Source organism: Ruditapes philippinarum, unplaced genomic scaffold (assembly GCF_026571515.1).
Source record: "Ruditapes philippinarum isolate M1 unplaced genomic scaffold, ASM2657151v2 ctg4618_1_1_1_1, whole genome shotgun sequence".
In the NCBI taxonomy this organism is placed as follows: domain Eukaryota; kingdom Metazoa; phylum Mollusca; class Bivalvia; order Venerida; family Veneridae; genus Ruditapes; species Ruditapes philippinarum.
In genome coordinates this window covers 286,845-304,223 of record NW_026854290.1, presented here as the reverse complement: position 1 = coordinate 304,223, position 17,379 = coordinate 286,845, and the positions used below count along the sequence as shown (strand labels likewise).

Genomic DNA, 17,379 nt, shown 5'->3' with positions numbered 1-17,379 from the left:
TTTTCCTTGTCCGGAGCATAACTTGAAGACTAATGGTTGGAATTCAATATAACTACATACAATGGTCAAGCACATTGAGAGGAAGTGCATTGCACAAGAACCATAACTCTATCTTGACTAATTACAGAGTTATTGCCCTTTGTTACTTTTCCTTGTCCGGGGCATAACTTGAAAACTACTGGTTGGAATTTAAAACAACTTCATACAATTGTCAAACACAATAAGGGGAAGTGCAGTGCACAAGAACCATAACTCTATCTAAAGTAATTACAGAGTTATTGCCCTTTGTTGCTTTTCCATTGCTTTTTTTTGTCCGTACCATAACTTGAAGACTAATAGTTTGAATTCAATATAACTACATACAATGGTCAAGCACATTGAGAGGAAGTGCAGTGCACAAGAACCATAACTCCATCTTGACTAATTACAGAGTTATTGCCCTTTGTTACTTTTCCTTGTCCGGGGCATAACTTGAAAACTACTGGTTGGAATTCAAAACAACTTCATACAATTGTCAAACACAATAAGGGGAAGTGCAGTGCACAAGAACCATAACTCTTTCTAAAGTAATTACAGAGTTATTGCCCTTTGTTACTTTTCCATTATGACCAACATGCCTACTCTATAAATTTCAGATAACAAACTGTTAAATTATGTGTCCACATTATGTTCCAAGTTTTGAAATGTTTGACAAATATAGAATATAAAAAAGATAATGGCCACGACACTACATTAAATATACATGTATATTATCAATTTCCTTACTATGAAATGATGACAAAAGGCTTTTTGTCGATAGAATGTACTAAACTCAAATCAGTAGAATTCGCGAGTAACTTGTATGAAAACAACCGGTTCCAATAGATGACTTGTAGCCTTCCAGAATCAATTTTATCATCCAGAACAAACGCTGAAATAAACCATGTGGAAACAAGCCCCTTTGAAAAATATTGCCTTAAATGTTGACCAGCGTTGTATTATTCAATTTTGATGAATTAGTTTTAATAATTATTTTCTTGTTAATTAAAAATTCCTTATACTAGTAAATGACACTTGGACTAATATTTCTAAAAGATATTTTGAAGCTTAGGATTAAAACTTCTAAAAATGTCGAATAAAGCCATAACAACCGCCGCGTATTGATCAATCAAAATTAATGGAGCTACGTGAAGGTCCAAAAGCATACACAATAAAATTTTTAATTCTTACACAGATATTTCAGTGCAAATATAACGGGGAAAATACATAAGATTATATTTAAATATACTCAAAATTAAATACAAAAATTGATTGTGCGATTTTAATCCCGTTTATATGGTAAAAAGAGTTTTATTTTTGGATTATTTTGCTCTTTTAAACTGATTATTCTGGGAAATAACGGATTTTAGCAAATGATCTGAAATTTTGCGCCCCAAATATTCATCCTCAAAGCTTCAAAGCATTTCCAGACTGTCATTTAAAAAATCTCAGTCGAGTTCCTTTAGAATAGTAGTGCCGGTATAACCTTATATAGCTACATTAGATTGGAGTGAGCCAGTTATATGTGTTGCTTAAATTTGTATATATCATGACATAACTTATATTTAAAAATTGTTCATATTGTATCATAGTACACAAATTTATATACACCGGTATATATTGTAAAATTAAACACCAGTGGATTCATTATGTAAATATATTCTTTTAAACATGTATACATAAAGACGGCTTACCTGTTGATATATGTATCTCTGTTTATGAACAATATCTTTCCTTCGTTGAACGTGAAATCGGGAAAAAAAATGTAATGATTTTACTGTCCAGCTTATTTATGTTGTCAGATGTACGGGAAATATATTCATTAACGATATTCAATCCTTTTAAAATTGGCATCGTTATTAAGTATTAACAAAGAGATGGTAGAATAGCGTTACGGTATTCCCTTTATTTACTGTTTAGTATAAACAACTTTGTATCATAGTTAGGAGATATTTCTAAATATTGAAAAAGGGTCAGAGTGAAAGCGTTAAAACAAAAATTCATAAAAATGTTGTCTTTTATTTATCAGATTTTTTAAACAAAATGGCGAAAGAAGTCCCTTAAAATAAATATGAGTTTTGACTCCGACCACTTTCATATTTATATTTCAAATTTACGTTTTACAAATATGAAATATATTTGACTGATAGCATCATATTTCATGGGTAGAATTAAATAATACTTCTGTGTACAACTTCAATGATTATATTTATAAATCGCCATTGAATATTTTTTATAAAATTAGGCTTAATAAACAGTTTTAAGTTATTGAGTTTAATCTGTATGTTCACATACATTTGCCAAAAAGAACAAGAAATGTCGAACAACACATATGCTTTCTAGCCCTTAACTCACATAATTGGTAATTTTGTTATAGAAACTTGCCATAAATTGGTACATGGAAGTGTTCAATTAGATCTATGGAAAGAAAGAAAACTAATGAAGACTTTGTGATAAATAGTTTTCAAGATAATGAGGCATTTAAGGCCCCTGTGACCTAGACCTTTGAACTAGTGACCCAAAATCAATAGGGGTCATCTAATGGTTATGACCAATCAATATTAGAAATATGAAGACTTTGTGATAAATAGCTTTCAATATAATGAGCGGAAACCATATTAACATTCAAGAACCCTGTGACCTTGGCCTTTGACCTTGTGACCCCCAAAATCAATAGAGGTCACATACTAGTTATGACCAATCAGTATGTAATATGAAGACTTTGTGATTAAAAGTCTTCAAGATAATATGCGGAAACCATTCTGAAATTTAAGGCCCCTGTGACCTTGACCATTGATCTAGTGACCCAAAAAGCAATATGGGTCATCTGTTGGTTATGACCAATCACTATGTGAAATATGAAGACTTTTGTGATAATTATCTTTCAAGATAATGAGCTGAAATCATACAACCATTCAACGACCCTGTGACCTTGATCTTTGACCTGGTGACCAACCAATATGACCAACCAATATGTGAAATATGAAGACTGGGATAAATAGTAACCAAAATAAGAAGCGGAAATCATTTTACCATTCAAGGTCACTGTGACCTTGACCTTTGACCTAGTGAGCCCAAAATCAATAGGGTCATCTACATATACAAGTTATGACCAATCAATGGTAAAATATGAAGACTTTGTGATAAATTGTGACCAAAATAATGAGCAGAAACCATTTTGATATTAAACGCCCCTGTGACCTTGACCTTTGACCTAGTGACCCAAAATTCAATAGGATACTAGTTATGACCAATAAATATGTGACATATGTACACTTTGAGATTAATACTTTTCAAGATATTCAGCGGAAACCGTTCAGACATTTAAGGCCCCTGTGACCTTGGACCTAGTGACCCTTAAATCAATAGAGGTCATCTACTAGTTATGACTAATCAATTTGTGAAATATGAAGACTTTGTGATAAATTGTAACAAAGATAATAAGCTGAAATCATATTACCATTCAAGGCCCCTGTGACCTTGTCCTTTGACTTTATGACCCCAAAATCAATAGGGGTCATCTAATAATTATGTCACAGGGTGAGGAAAATGTGCAGCCTGACCGGGACTCGAACCCGGGCCCCTTGGAATACCGTTCCGCGGCTCTACCGACTGAGCTATCCGGCCGCTTACACATCTTCTCCCCTAAATAGTGAACAGTTCTGAACCGTGACATACTTCACCACAATGTTGAAATTCGTCCTCAAATTTCACAAAGCTACAGAGCAATGCTAATTGAACTCTGGGCTATAAGCAGTCACGTCCCCCGTTGGGCGCTAAATGTCACAGGGTGAGAAAAATGTGCAGCCTGACCGGGATGCGAACCCGGAACCCTCGGAATACCGTTCCGCGGCTCTACCGACTGAGCTATCCGGCCGCTTACACATCTTCTTCCCTAAATAGTGAACAGTTCTGAACCGTGACAATTATGACCAATCAATTTGTAAAATATGAAGACTTTGTGATGAATACTTTTCAAGATACACAGCGGAAAATATTTTGACATTTAAAGCCCCTGTGACCTTGACCTTTGACCTAGTGACCCCAATATTGATATGGGTCATCTGCCAGTTGTGACAAATCACTATGTGAAATATTAGAACTTTAAGATAAATGGCAAAAATCATATTACCATTCAAGGCCCCTGTGATCTTGACCTTTGACCTAGTGACCCCAAAATCAATAGGGGTCATCTTTTAGTTATGACCAATCAATATGTGAAATATGAAGACTTTGTGATAAATTGTGACCAAAATAATGAGCAGAAACCATTTTGACTTTTAAGGCCCCTGTGACCTTGACCTTTGACCAAGTGACCCCAAAATCAATAGGGTACTAGTTATGACCAAACAATATGTGAAATATAAAGACTTTGCCATGAATTGTAACCAAGATAATGAGCGGAAACTATTCTGACATTTGAGGCCCCTGTGACCTTTGATCTAATGACCCCAAAATCAATTATGTCATCTACTAGTTATGACCAATCACTATGTGAAAAATGAAGACTTTGTTATAAATTGTTTTCAAGATAATCAGCGAAAACCATGTGGTCTACTGATTGACAGACCGACAGACAGACCAATATTAGCAAAACATTATACCCCACTTCTTCGAAGGGGGACATAATAAGGGGTCTCTTCGCCATGAAAGTTATCAACCAAGCGAGTATATGGAAAATTATTTGCATGATACTATTGAGGGTACACAAACTCATCTTCCGAACTTAAACTTTGATGTTCAGAGGCCAAAACCAACATGGGTCTTCTTACTCAATAAAAGCAATCTCACTCAAATGTTCTCCATTGTTTCTGCGGTTCAGTGAATGGTGTATATATCCACCAACTCAACATCTTTTTCAAAACAAAATACCCATATACAAAAATTAAAGAATTACAAAAGAATTTATAATTTTTTTGAAAAATACATCTTATTCATTAAAATAAAAGAGCTTCAAAATCACAAAGGTTTTGATTGGCAACTGATTAAGCATAGCATATATATATATATATAATATATCAACTACAATACATATTACATCCATTGTAAATTCGTATTTAATAAAATAAATTATTTTAAGCCAGTTAAATGTAAGTTCAAATCCTACTAAATTTTAACAAAACTCCATTTGTAATATTAATCTAATTAAACAGACAAATCAATCAAACAATAACATCACTGATATCTTTTCATGTTGGATATGAATTCTTTTTAAATTACCAAATTTCAATATACCACTATTTTGTTGACACATTATATCAACTATTCAGGAATTTTGTATGAAAATAAATATTTCACTGTAAGTAAACAACATTGTTATCTTCACATGCATGACAATATTAACTGAAGACAAAGCACGGTTAAGGCACATTAAATAAGACAATGATATGTAGCATATACATGTACGTTATATAATACATAACAAGAGCGATCAGTAATCACATGTGTCGCCTCATGATGGCCAATTTCATGGTGGGACAAATTTTGTGACAGACGGACAGACAGACGGACAGTGCACAACTAGACTTGGTACTGATCATTCCTGTAAAGTTTGGATAAAATTGCACCTGTAGTTTATGATTAGTAGTCCGGACAAGCTTTTGCGTATCTGGCAACACACAGAAAAAAACACCTTTTTATCAGAGGGCCATAACTCGGCCAAAAATCATTCAACCGGAAAACCCATGCAATATGCGCAAGGACTTGAGCTACAGATCAATCCTGTAAAGTTTCATTGAAATTGCATTAGTGGTATAAGAGAAGTAGTCCGGACAAACTTTAAAAATAAAAATTATTAAAGGGCCATAACTCTGACAAAAATCATTGAACCGGGAAATGCTGACAATATGCACAACTAGACTTGGTACTGATCATAATTGTAAAGTTTGGATGAAATTGCACCAGTTGTTTATGTGGAGTGGTCCGGACAAGCTTTTGTGTATCTGGCAACATACAGAAAAAACACCTTTTTATCAAAGGGCCATAACTCAGCCAAAAATCATTCAACCGGAAAACCCGTGCAATATGCGCAAGGACTTGAGCTACAGATCAATCCTGTAAAGTTTCATTGAAATTGCATTGGTGGTATAAGAGAAGTAGTCCGGACAAACTTTAAAATTAAAAATTATTAAAGGGCCATAACTCTGACAAAAATCATTGAACCGGAAAATGCTGACAATATGCACAACTCGACTTGGTACTGATCATTCCTGTAAAGTTTGGATGAAATTGCACCAGTAGTTTATGAGGAGTAGTCCGGACAAGTTTTGTGACGGACGGACGGACAGACAGACAGACAGACCGACAGACGGACGACGGAGAAGTGATCCCTATATGTCGCCACTACTCCGTAGAGGCGACACAAAAATTACATTGCATTTCAAATTGGATTTCAGTAACAATACAGATATCACATCATATCATAAAAATTTACTGAAAATGTGTATATTTTCATGTAAAACTGTACTTTATTTGGTACATTTACATGATCAAACATGCGAATCTTTACGTTTTAACACAATTTCATGTAAATTTCAGTGATGGCAGAGTACATGCAAACAATTGACCAATCACAATAGAATATAACATGAGTAAAAAGATTCAGGTTGGCAAACAAAATTTATAAACAAGTTTATTTTAAAATAAAAATTTACTATATTGATAGATTTTAGTAGTTTCTTTTTCTTCACACAGTTTAATCTACATGTATTTAGATAACGGATTATTACAAAATTAATGACCAGATCAATGCTGCATAATAAACAGAGAAATTGTATACACGTTTCACTTGTTTGAAAGAATGTTTCCTATGTAGACTGTTTAGGATTCTTTTTTCTTGTCTTTATGTATATAATTTATGCATTCTGTGATTTTAAAAAAAACAACTTGGAAACAAAAAAAATCACACTTTTAATTTGAATGGAAAATTTGACTAAAATTAACACAATAAATGCCAATGATATGAAACAGGACGACTTTGGTAACAATTGAGCCGCGCCATGACAAAACCAACATAGTGCGTTTGCGACCAGCATGGATCCAGACCAGCCTGCGCATCTGCACAGTCTTATCAGGATCCATGCTGTTCGCTATCAGTTTCTCTACTTTTAATAGAGTATGTAAGCGAACAGCATGGATCCTGATTAGACTGTGCGGATGCGCAGACTGGTCTGGATCCATGCTGGTCGCAAACCCATTATGTTGGTTTTGTCATGACGCGGCTAAATTTATATACCTTACATGTGTACATGTTATAAAACCTATAGACAGCCTTTAGCTTTTCAGTTAATGAATGCATAAAGGTATACTAATTAATTTAATGATGCACATTCTAGCACTGATTATTCTAATTAATTATTTTCTGATTATCTAAGGAGAGGCACCAAAAAAAATAAGGTATGGCTTAACAGCCAGTTGATTAACTAAGCTATAAACTGATAAGCTGATTATAATATATTGTTTTTTTGTGACTAAATTTTTGTGACGCACATCACAGTGGTAATTGGTTAAATCATCTACCATTGAAAATGTACAGTATGTCGACAACATTTACTGTGTTCATACTGTGACGGTGTATACTGTCAACATGTAACGAATATACTAAAATATGTACTGGTCTCCATACCATGTATTTTCAGACACATTTCAAATTATATCTTTCATGACTATCATAATCTAATTTTTAAAACAAAACAAAACAATACATTGTACAATTCACAACACTTGTCTGGTTTTCATACAATTCCCTTTTCATAAGTTCTGTTAAATGCTAAGAAAATTAATCAGTAATGACAAGTTTCAAGAATAAACAATACAGATAACATGCTATTTCAACAATAGACGTAAGATATATACATGTACATTCATATCCATATAATACAAATATATCTATCTCAACATCTTGGAATGATAGAAAATCAAATTAATTCAATTTGGAAAGTACATAGTTGATCTTAGCAAAAAATGTATTTTTACAAAAATAATATTCAATTCCATTTACTTACTGCACCAAGTAACAAGCAGCAGATTTGGAATTATATATTATAGTTATCATATTATAGTATAATGTTATAAGTACTTTTTTCTCAATATTCTATATACGTTCTGATTGATTTAAAGTATCTAAAATACCTTTAGTTTATAAGAATCCTATTTTTTATTGTTGAAAAAACAAACAAACAACAACTTATTTTAAAAGGCAGTTTGTTAATGAATTAGATGCATTACACTGCTGTATGTAACTATGTACGTGTGTATGAATAAATGTATGTTATTTATGCCATTTGTAACACAATTTTAGTCATATCTTTGAAACTGAAATTCCAAGAGTAGTAAACTATTGCAATATTTCCCAAAAGTTAGTGATCATTCTCATTAGGTTCACAAACATATTACACAAATGTCAGAAATCAATTACAAAATATTTACAAATATTGCAGTCTCTTAAATTACATATGAAAGAAAAGATGTTCATGAAAAAAAGAGTATCTCAAGACTGACATATTTTTGTACCATGTTTTGTTAATATTTTACCAATTAATTATCTACCGGTAGTTCATGAAATTATATATTTTCCGTTGAATTTCATTTTATCAAAAAAGATTCTAATCTGCAACTAAGTTGTAGTACTGGACAAAAATACAGACAACACCAAAACTATAAAAATCGAGCTGCTCCATGACAAAACCAACATAATGCGTTTGCCACCAGCATGGATCCAGACCAGCTTTCGCATCCACGCAGTCTGATCAGGATCCGAGATGTTCGCTTACAAACCCTATAACAAGTAGAGAAACTTACTGTGAACAGCATGGATCCTGATCAGACTGTGCGGATGCACAGGCTGGTCTGGATCCATGCTGGTCTGGATCCATGCTGGTCGCAAACCCATTATGTTGGTTTTGCAATGCTCAATTATCTTAACGCCATTTTTGAGGGTCAGGATAATATACCTTTGCCAATGCATATACAAGAAATATTGTATTTATAGAAAATACAGCAAGTATAAGATAAGTAGAAAAGGCAAAAACAAAGAGTAATCATAAAAATATTTTAGATTAATCATGAATATTATGGTATATAGCAAATAAATATAACAAATCTATAACAAGATCTTCTGTTACTCTTTGGTCAATGGCTATTAAATACATGTTTGTTTGTTTGTTGGTTTCATTTTACGCCTTTTCCTAACAGTATTTTAGTCATATGGATGGGTAGTTTCCTAACCATCGTTCCTGGAGAATTACACCAGTACTAGACTACCTTCCTCCATGCTAAACTACCAAAGCATCTCCCGGGGACCTAACCCACGCCAGAGAGGTAACTGGATTAGAAGTCATCGACTCTAACCCCTCGACCACGGAGGCGGTACTATTAAATACATAAAAGTTTCCAGATATCTACATGATAATCATTATTCTCTACTTTTTCTTATACATGTTTAGAAAATGCATCAAAAAAATGTTGTTACTGACATTTCAAAGTAATTTTATGTATATAGTTTCTCTTCGCCAATTATTTATAAATAATTGCTTATTACAAATTCTTCAAGAGAAAAACATGTCATTATAATATAATGAGGGGAAAAAAAGATATGTTTCAGAGCTAAATGTGATAATTAAGCATCTTATTTACGGGTACACAGTGAATTAAAGCTTATACAGCAACAGAAAATGTACAAACAAAGTTAATGAAACTGTATATGTCCCATCCCCTTGTTGAGAAAATAAAAACTAAAATAAAGGAAATTAGTTAATGAATAAGATTAAATAAAATATAAAGATCAGCATAGGTAGAATAATCAATATCAAGATTTAAGGATTTATAAAAAAATATATACATTTTGGTTTGACTCGCTGCTATGGTAACTAACAGATATACAGTTAGATGCTGAACGAGTTTGTGCCAATCTTTAGCCGTAAATCACAGATAACTTAAGGAAGAAACTTAACTTTTAAACCCTGATTGAAGGACAGATATGTACAGATAAAACAAACAAAAAATATATACAAACGACAGGTTATATCCCTATAAGGCTCAATATATAAAATGGAAGAAACATTTGGAGGTATGCATTGATAAATATATGGCAAATGTACAGATAAACAGTAAAGGTATTCCTATATTTTGTGACCTTCAGTAACATTTACCAAACAACTAAACAAAACAAGAGGATAAATATACACCGTAATGCAAATTTGTTTTAATAATTAAACCAAATCTTTCAAATATCTAACAGAAGGGGATTTACTTTTTACAACTACATGTATAAAATATTATTATAAAATATTATAAAATAGTTAACTTTTGGACGGGGCTAGAGAAGATTCACCTGATTATTGTAAGGACTTCCATGGTTAATTGGAATTTCCATATCACTGACAATTAGAAGGAAAACAAAATTGTCAATATCTAAAAACTCAAGTTTCAAGAAATTAGTACAGTCCATGTGTATTATATGCACAAGTTCTTACATTTATTTTTATTACTTTCATTATTTCTAACTAAATATGTTTTTCTATTAATGGGTGTCTGTCTTAGTTTTGACTTTGTTAATTGCAGACTTATTAAAAATGATGTACTGAAGAAAATGATTATGTTTTGAGTTTTTGATAAAATTCAGTGTATGACTGTCAACATGTGTGTTAAGATATATATTAACACTGTCATTACCATTTAACGATTATATTTCTTCAACTGATATGATTTTATTTTGAAGATCGCGCCATTGTAAATAAGGTGTTACAAATCTTTATACAACGTTATGTCTTAATGTGTTACCTTCTGTGAATGAAGTCATTATTATTATTTAAGATGATTCTATAACCAAAAGGCCATATAAACTAAATCACCCAAATGTTAGTGTTTGTATAATGCAAGTTAAATGACGATCCACCCGGCCTTTTGGGCTCTGTAAGTATCAAGCCCGGACATGTCCCCTGTCATACATTTAAAAGTTGAATTATGAAGCACAAAAATGGAGATAATTTACCTCTGTTCAATTGCCACAGAGTATTAGTCAAAGGAATCAATTTTTCTTTGAAAGTAGGTCACTGTTCACCAGCCAATGAGAATTAACCTAACATACATTTACCTTTGACAAAATGAATAATGGAAATGATAGGTCAGCAACCATACAGGCTGTTGTGTCAGCAAAAAGATCTGCCTTTAATCTGTTATGACATACTAGGACTGGTGCTCATGCACCATAGTAATAGTTATGTATTGTAGATACAGGGATTTTACCTAATATTTATACACAACCTATTCGCATGCCAGCCTTTCAATTAGAGAAAGTACAACAATCAATAGGGACTTACAGTGGTATTGTAAAGGCCTGTACTTAGACATGTTTCATTAAATAAAATTGATCAATTATATGTGTCACTTACAATCAGTGGTCATTAAGTGATTAAAATAATGATTGAGTGGTCATGAAATTCTGAATATCATACATTACGACTTAGTGTAGCAATAAGCAAAGGACACCCAAACCAGCATACATGTGAACTCTCCAACTTTTAGCAGGATACTCCCACTTTCTGCAGCCATATTTTCAAAAACTTTTCTTAAAATTAAAGAAATCTCCCTTTTTTGATGTCAGATTTTCTTTCTTTGTTTATTGCAAATTCTAAAATCTCCCTCTTTTTGAAGGAAAATCTCCCACTTGATCATTGAAAAAAGTTCACATGTATGCCAAACCAGTGATATGCTAACCTTCCTTGAGTGGACATGCATTTAATTACAGACAGGGGAAGACCCCATTCATGACATTATACACCAAACAATTTTGTGCATATATTAGTAATTATACATGATAATATTCTAGGGACTATGTAACATCAAAATAATAATCTTAATTTAATAAACAAAATTGACAGTATTTTAAATATGACAAAATTAAACATCTCAAATCCAAATTTGATTATAAAAAATATATACAAATATATTGGAACATATGGAATCCTGACTTGAGTCTTTGCAACGATACATCAAATTATACAACAAAACAAAATATCACTTTTAATTAGCACATTATATCTTAACAACAAAATAAGCAACACATATACAGTATAATTAACAATATTTGGAGGATATGGGACTTATATAGCATATAACAATTACAGCAATAAATACATGAAGTATCTTAAATTAACAAAAAAAGGCATATCTGAGAGATTGTATACCATCTTGGTAAAAGCTTTTGTTTTGACTAGACATCATAATATACACAGCAAGTAAACCATTCTACATTTATCATTCTCAGGTATGATCCAATAAATTTGGTACAACTACATAATGATTTGGAACAAAGAATAATTATTCATGATCAATGATAGGGATCACAATTTCAATCAACAATTTTTTGTTTGTCTGGTTTGGTACAGTGCACCAACACATATGGTGCCAAAACATGAAAGACAATACTGGCTATCTAACAAGAGCTGTCGGTAGGACAGCAACGCTCGACTATTCTGAGTGCTTGATAGTAAAAAAAATGCTTGATACAGTTACCTCCTCCTGTTTACAGGTTGGGGTCATGATGGTGAACAAGTGTGCAAAGATTCAAAGCCATATGTCTATGGACTTTGAAAATATTTGAGGTATTACAGAAACTTTAACATAAATTCTAAGTCAAAAAAGGGGCATAATTCTGTCAAAATGCTTGATAGAGTTACCTCCTCATGTCTACAGGTTGGGGTCATGATGGTGAACAAGTGTGCAAAGTTTCAAAGCCATATATCTATGGACTTTGAAAATATTTGAACTATTACAAAAACTTTAACGTAAATTCTAAGTCGAAAAAGGGGCATAATTCTGTCAAAATGCTTGATAGAGTTACCTTCTCCTGTCTACAGGTTGGGGTCATGATGGTGAACAAGTGTGCAAAGTTTCAAAGCCATATGTCAATGGACTTTGAAAATATTTGAACTATTACGAAAACTTTAACGTAAATTCTAAGTCGAAAAAGGGGCATAATTCTGTCAAAATGCTCGATAGAGTTACCTCCTCCTGTCTACAGGTTGGGGTCATGATGGTGAACAAGTGTGCAAAGTTTCAAAGCCATATGTCAATGGACTTTGAAAATATTTGAACTATTACAAAAACTTTAACATAAGTGGTTACGCCGACGCCGACGCCGACACCGACGCCGACGCTCGGGTGACTGCAATAGCTCTACTTATTCTTATCGAATAGTCGAGCTAAAAATAACGAAAATATTTTTTTTTATTAAAAAAGATCAGTTTTTTTTTTTCAAATTATTCAAAAGTTCTTTAAAGTAAATTACATATTCTTTTAAAAGTAGTATTTATCTGCTGATATGATTTAATAGGCAGAAAAAATGTTCCCCACGTTTCAAGTTAACAAGAAAAGTGGCAGGACATTATAGCACTTATAAATTAGGTAGAAATTCTGTCTACATTAAATTTTGTTCATCTGCATTAAATAATCTGCATATGATATCATTGTAAAGAATATAACTAATGTTGGTTTCTTTCTAATAAATAGTTTTTTCCAAAGAATACAAAAATAAATGACTAAAAGACAATAAATTTTAACGCACTAAAAAAAATGCCTGAGACAATTTGATTCTAAGGAAATCATGTTTAGTTCAGTAAATAATATATTCTTTATAGCATAATATATTTGTCCTTTCTTATTCATACATAAATATTCAAACAAATGGCAACGAGTTTTCATAACTTAAGATTTATATATACATGTATTATATATATAGTAGAGATATTACATAAAACATTTTTGTTAGCATTATTACTGGTATTAATTATCATTATCATTATTATTATGTATGTTATGAAAACTTGCTGAAGAATATAAAAATTATAGCACCAAAAACAATCAAATGACTGATTAAACTAATAACATCTACTTATCCTGACTAAAATATTAATATCATTTGTAAAATAAATATCCGTGTTGAAATTAATGCATTAAAGAACATGTTTTCGTTTTAGTGAGCGTGGCATAAACTTTGCCGGTAACAATTTTGGTCTATTTTCTTTGCTGTGTATATTTTGAAGACTAGTTTTTGGTGTGACGTATGGAAAGACAAATTTCTTGGTTTCTTCGTATGATAGCTGACGTAGTGGAATAAGACTAGAGTCGTACGTCATCTGAAATGTGGAAAAAATAATTAGAAATAAATTATTTAAGTTATCGTAAAAATACAAAGGCAGTTTTGTTTTCTTTTCTGGAAATATTGTTTTGAGTTTATATTACTAAACCTGATGAATTTGCAAAATCAGCTTTTCCAACTGGTACAGTTTACTCAAAGATTAAGAGATTTATGTATCAAAAGTTTCAGGGAGCTGTGTCACACTGTACACAGATGTGCAAGCTTGCCTGGCTCTATACTGGTGGCAAAGGCTTACAAGATTCGGTTCCAGCAGGTCAACAAAAGCACGATGTGGGTAGGTGAGCTTAAAATAACATAAGCAATTAATGAATAACCAGTACATTTAATACTGATGTATAATAAATATCTATTTAGCACAGTAAAATGTTACGTGTTTATTCAAATTCTATCAAAATGAATTTTTTACTTTATGAAATCTTCTTAATGTACAGTTGTATATCAATAGACGTTTCCTTTAGCTTATACAAATATTTAGACTTGCTTACTAAAATATGCCAATTAAATCAATGTACAAACTGATTGTTACTTCTATGTAAGAATCTTCAATATATGAAAAAGTTACAAACTTGGTTAAGTACAACACTTACTGTTAGTAACAAAGCTAAACATTTAAAACAACAATATAAGTAATGTTGTAATCAAATTTCTTTTTTTTTCAAATTTGCCTTTTGAGCTGCTTGTTACAAAATTGGTTATAATTCTGTCTGTATTTTAGAAAAAAAAATTATTCCATCAAAGAACTTAAATACATGTATAATTAAAGGAACTCCACTGAGGTTTATAAGCCTAAAAACTTTAAATTTTAATTTTTCATATCGATAAACAGGAACACTTAAAAACAGAAATATAAAAAAAAATATAATCAAGACACATACAAGAAATACATTGAATATCATATGTTTGTGCTATTCTCAGTCCGATTTTGGGTCATTTTTCACTATTATATTAAATATTCTGGGAAAAGGAGCGCGCAAATGATCTGAAATTTTGCACATAAATTTTTAGTATAGATTTACATCAAATGGAGTAATAATTTCAAGAAAAAATTTCCAGTTTCTATCATGTCAAAAAACCTCAGTGGATTCCCTTTAATATATTTATTTAATTTACAATAAAATCATGTGCATTAAATAACAAGGATACTTTTTGCTCAAAATTTATTCAGATAGGACTGGAAGAATATGGAAACAATGTGACTCACAGTACACTGTTTTGGATTTTTTCACTACAGTGTATTTCACATTTTATGGATTTTTAGCCTTGAAACACATTATTTCCAAATATACCCATTTGAGCCGTGTCATAACCAACATAATGGGTTTGCGACCAGCATGGATCCAGACCAGCCTGAGCATCCGCGCATTCTGATCAGAATCTATGCTGTTCCCTATCAGTTTCTCTACGTGTTATAGGGTTTGTAAGCGAACACATGGATCCTGATCAGACTGCGCGGATGAAACTTAAATCAATTCAACATTGTTTGGCATACTTCATTTTTCAATAATTTTAGATTAAAACATTATTGACCAAACAGTTTTAGGTATCTTTGAATAATAATAGATTTAAAGGCATTTTGATCTTCATCTTAGAAGAATGTCAGTTCGAGAATACATAATTCAGATATATATTATAGCATTTATCAAAACTTAACTTTTTCAAATTACATCAATTTTCTGTATTACGTAAATAAGATTATAACTCTTGTTTAAACTTTTATTTTCTAACCAAAAACTTTAGTGACAGTGCTGTTTTGTGTAGATTTGTAGTGACTTACACCAGTTCAACCAATCCATTAGTGCAAATCATCAAACTTGAAACTTCAAATTATATCAATTTAATTTAATTGATCTTTATTTGTATCTTGTAAGGAGAAATAATACATGTGTGGAAAGTGTTGCATACACAATCATAATATATGTGCACATGGCAAAAAACTGTGTACATCTTCAAAAGTAACAGCAACGTAAAACTAACAGTGCTGGTGAAAAGCAAACAATGATATCACCTTTGAAAGAAAAGTGTCCTTTTTCCTACTAAATAAGCAAAGCCCTCTGGGTAAAAAAAGAATGAAATAATGCTAATAATAGTAACATTCAACACACTGAGTAAGAAGAAAAGAGAGAAAGATTAAAGATATTTTTGCTGATTCATTAAATATTTTTATCTACATTTTCAGTCTAATATACTTTGTTTCTTGGTTGGTTCAATAAGCAAATTATAGTATATATGATTTAGGCAAAAGCTATTTCAAGAGCATAACATTAAATTTTGTTTTTAATTGGTTCATTATCTAAACAAATTAAAAACAATTACCCTATGATATCACAGGAAAACTAAAGGTTTTAATGTTAAGGTTTAATGTTAGTCCCTAAATGACCAATATGATACATGTCTTTGCCTTGCAAAGCTCTGGTTTCAAAATCCTAATAATTTTTTCGTTTTTTGTTTTTTTGTTTCAGTAATGTTAACAATAAATACATTGGATATTTTGTCTTGTACTAAAAAAATTACAAAAAGTGAGAAAGTAATATAGATCTACTTGACTGTGTAAATAATTAAAATTGTATTTGTATATAAATGGGCATAATGTACATGGATTTCTAACAAAAATTAATGACTTAAAAAATTTAAAATCACTTGTCAAAGTCTATCTAATAATTGAGTATTATAAACATTAAAACAAATTTAGTTAATACCATAGTTAGTGCCACAGATTGAAAATTAAATCAACAAACAACACGGCAAAGCAATGTTTGTAACAGACAGACCAAAATGGTGACGAGATGGAAGCAGACATCAAATACAAGTTCAGTCTTGTGAATGTGTAAAACGTTGAAAAAACACAAACTTTAAAAACTCCTCATTTAACTATAAGAATTACTCACACAAATTCATTTTGAAATTTCTACTCTGCCACCCCAATCTTTAGTACTAAAGTCTGAAAAATTATCAGATAAAACAAATGCAAAATTTAAACAATTGAAATACTCCCTTTGTTTGTGGTCCACTGATTTTGTTTCTTTATAATTATATAAATCCATCAATGTAAAAATGGCATACATTTCTTACATCAGATGATGACATTCTTACCTTTGAAAATTAATTTAAAAATGACCCCATCAACATACACATATAGAAAAAATAAAAATAAATCAACATATAGGCCAGCTATTGTTATTTTGCAGTGCATGACAATCCAGCCA

General features: G+C 31.6%; 1 protein-coding gene across 12 annotated transcripts in view; it reads right to left on the bottom strand.

Annotated features, from left to right (window-relative positions):
- Positions 1-6,292: 6,292 nt before the first annotated feature.
- Positions 6,293-17,379, bottom strand: part of LOC132739707 (phospholipid-transporting ATPase IF-like) — a 77,290-nt gene continuing 66,203 nt past the window's right edge. For 2 of the 12 annotated variants that reach the window (XM_060727484.1, XM_060727486.1), the window contains 2 exons: positions 17,062-17,114; positions 14,023-14,153 (listed from right to left, as the gene is read on the bottom strand). In XM_060727484.1, coding sequence (XP_060583467.1) covers positions 17,068-17,114 — 47 coding nt within the window. In that variant the 3' untranslated portion in view covers positions 14,023-14,153; positions 17,062-17,067. Of the gene's footprint in view, positions 14,154-16,181; positions 16,228-17,061; positions 17,115-17,379 lie in introns of those variants that run through there. The other 10 variants (XM_060727481.1, XM_060727483.1, XM_060727488.1 and 7 more) reach the window with 8 other exon arrangements.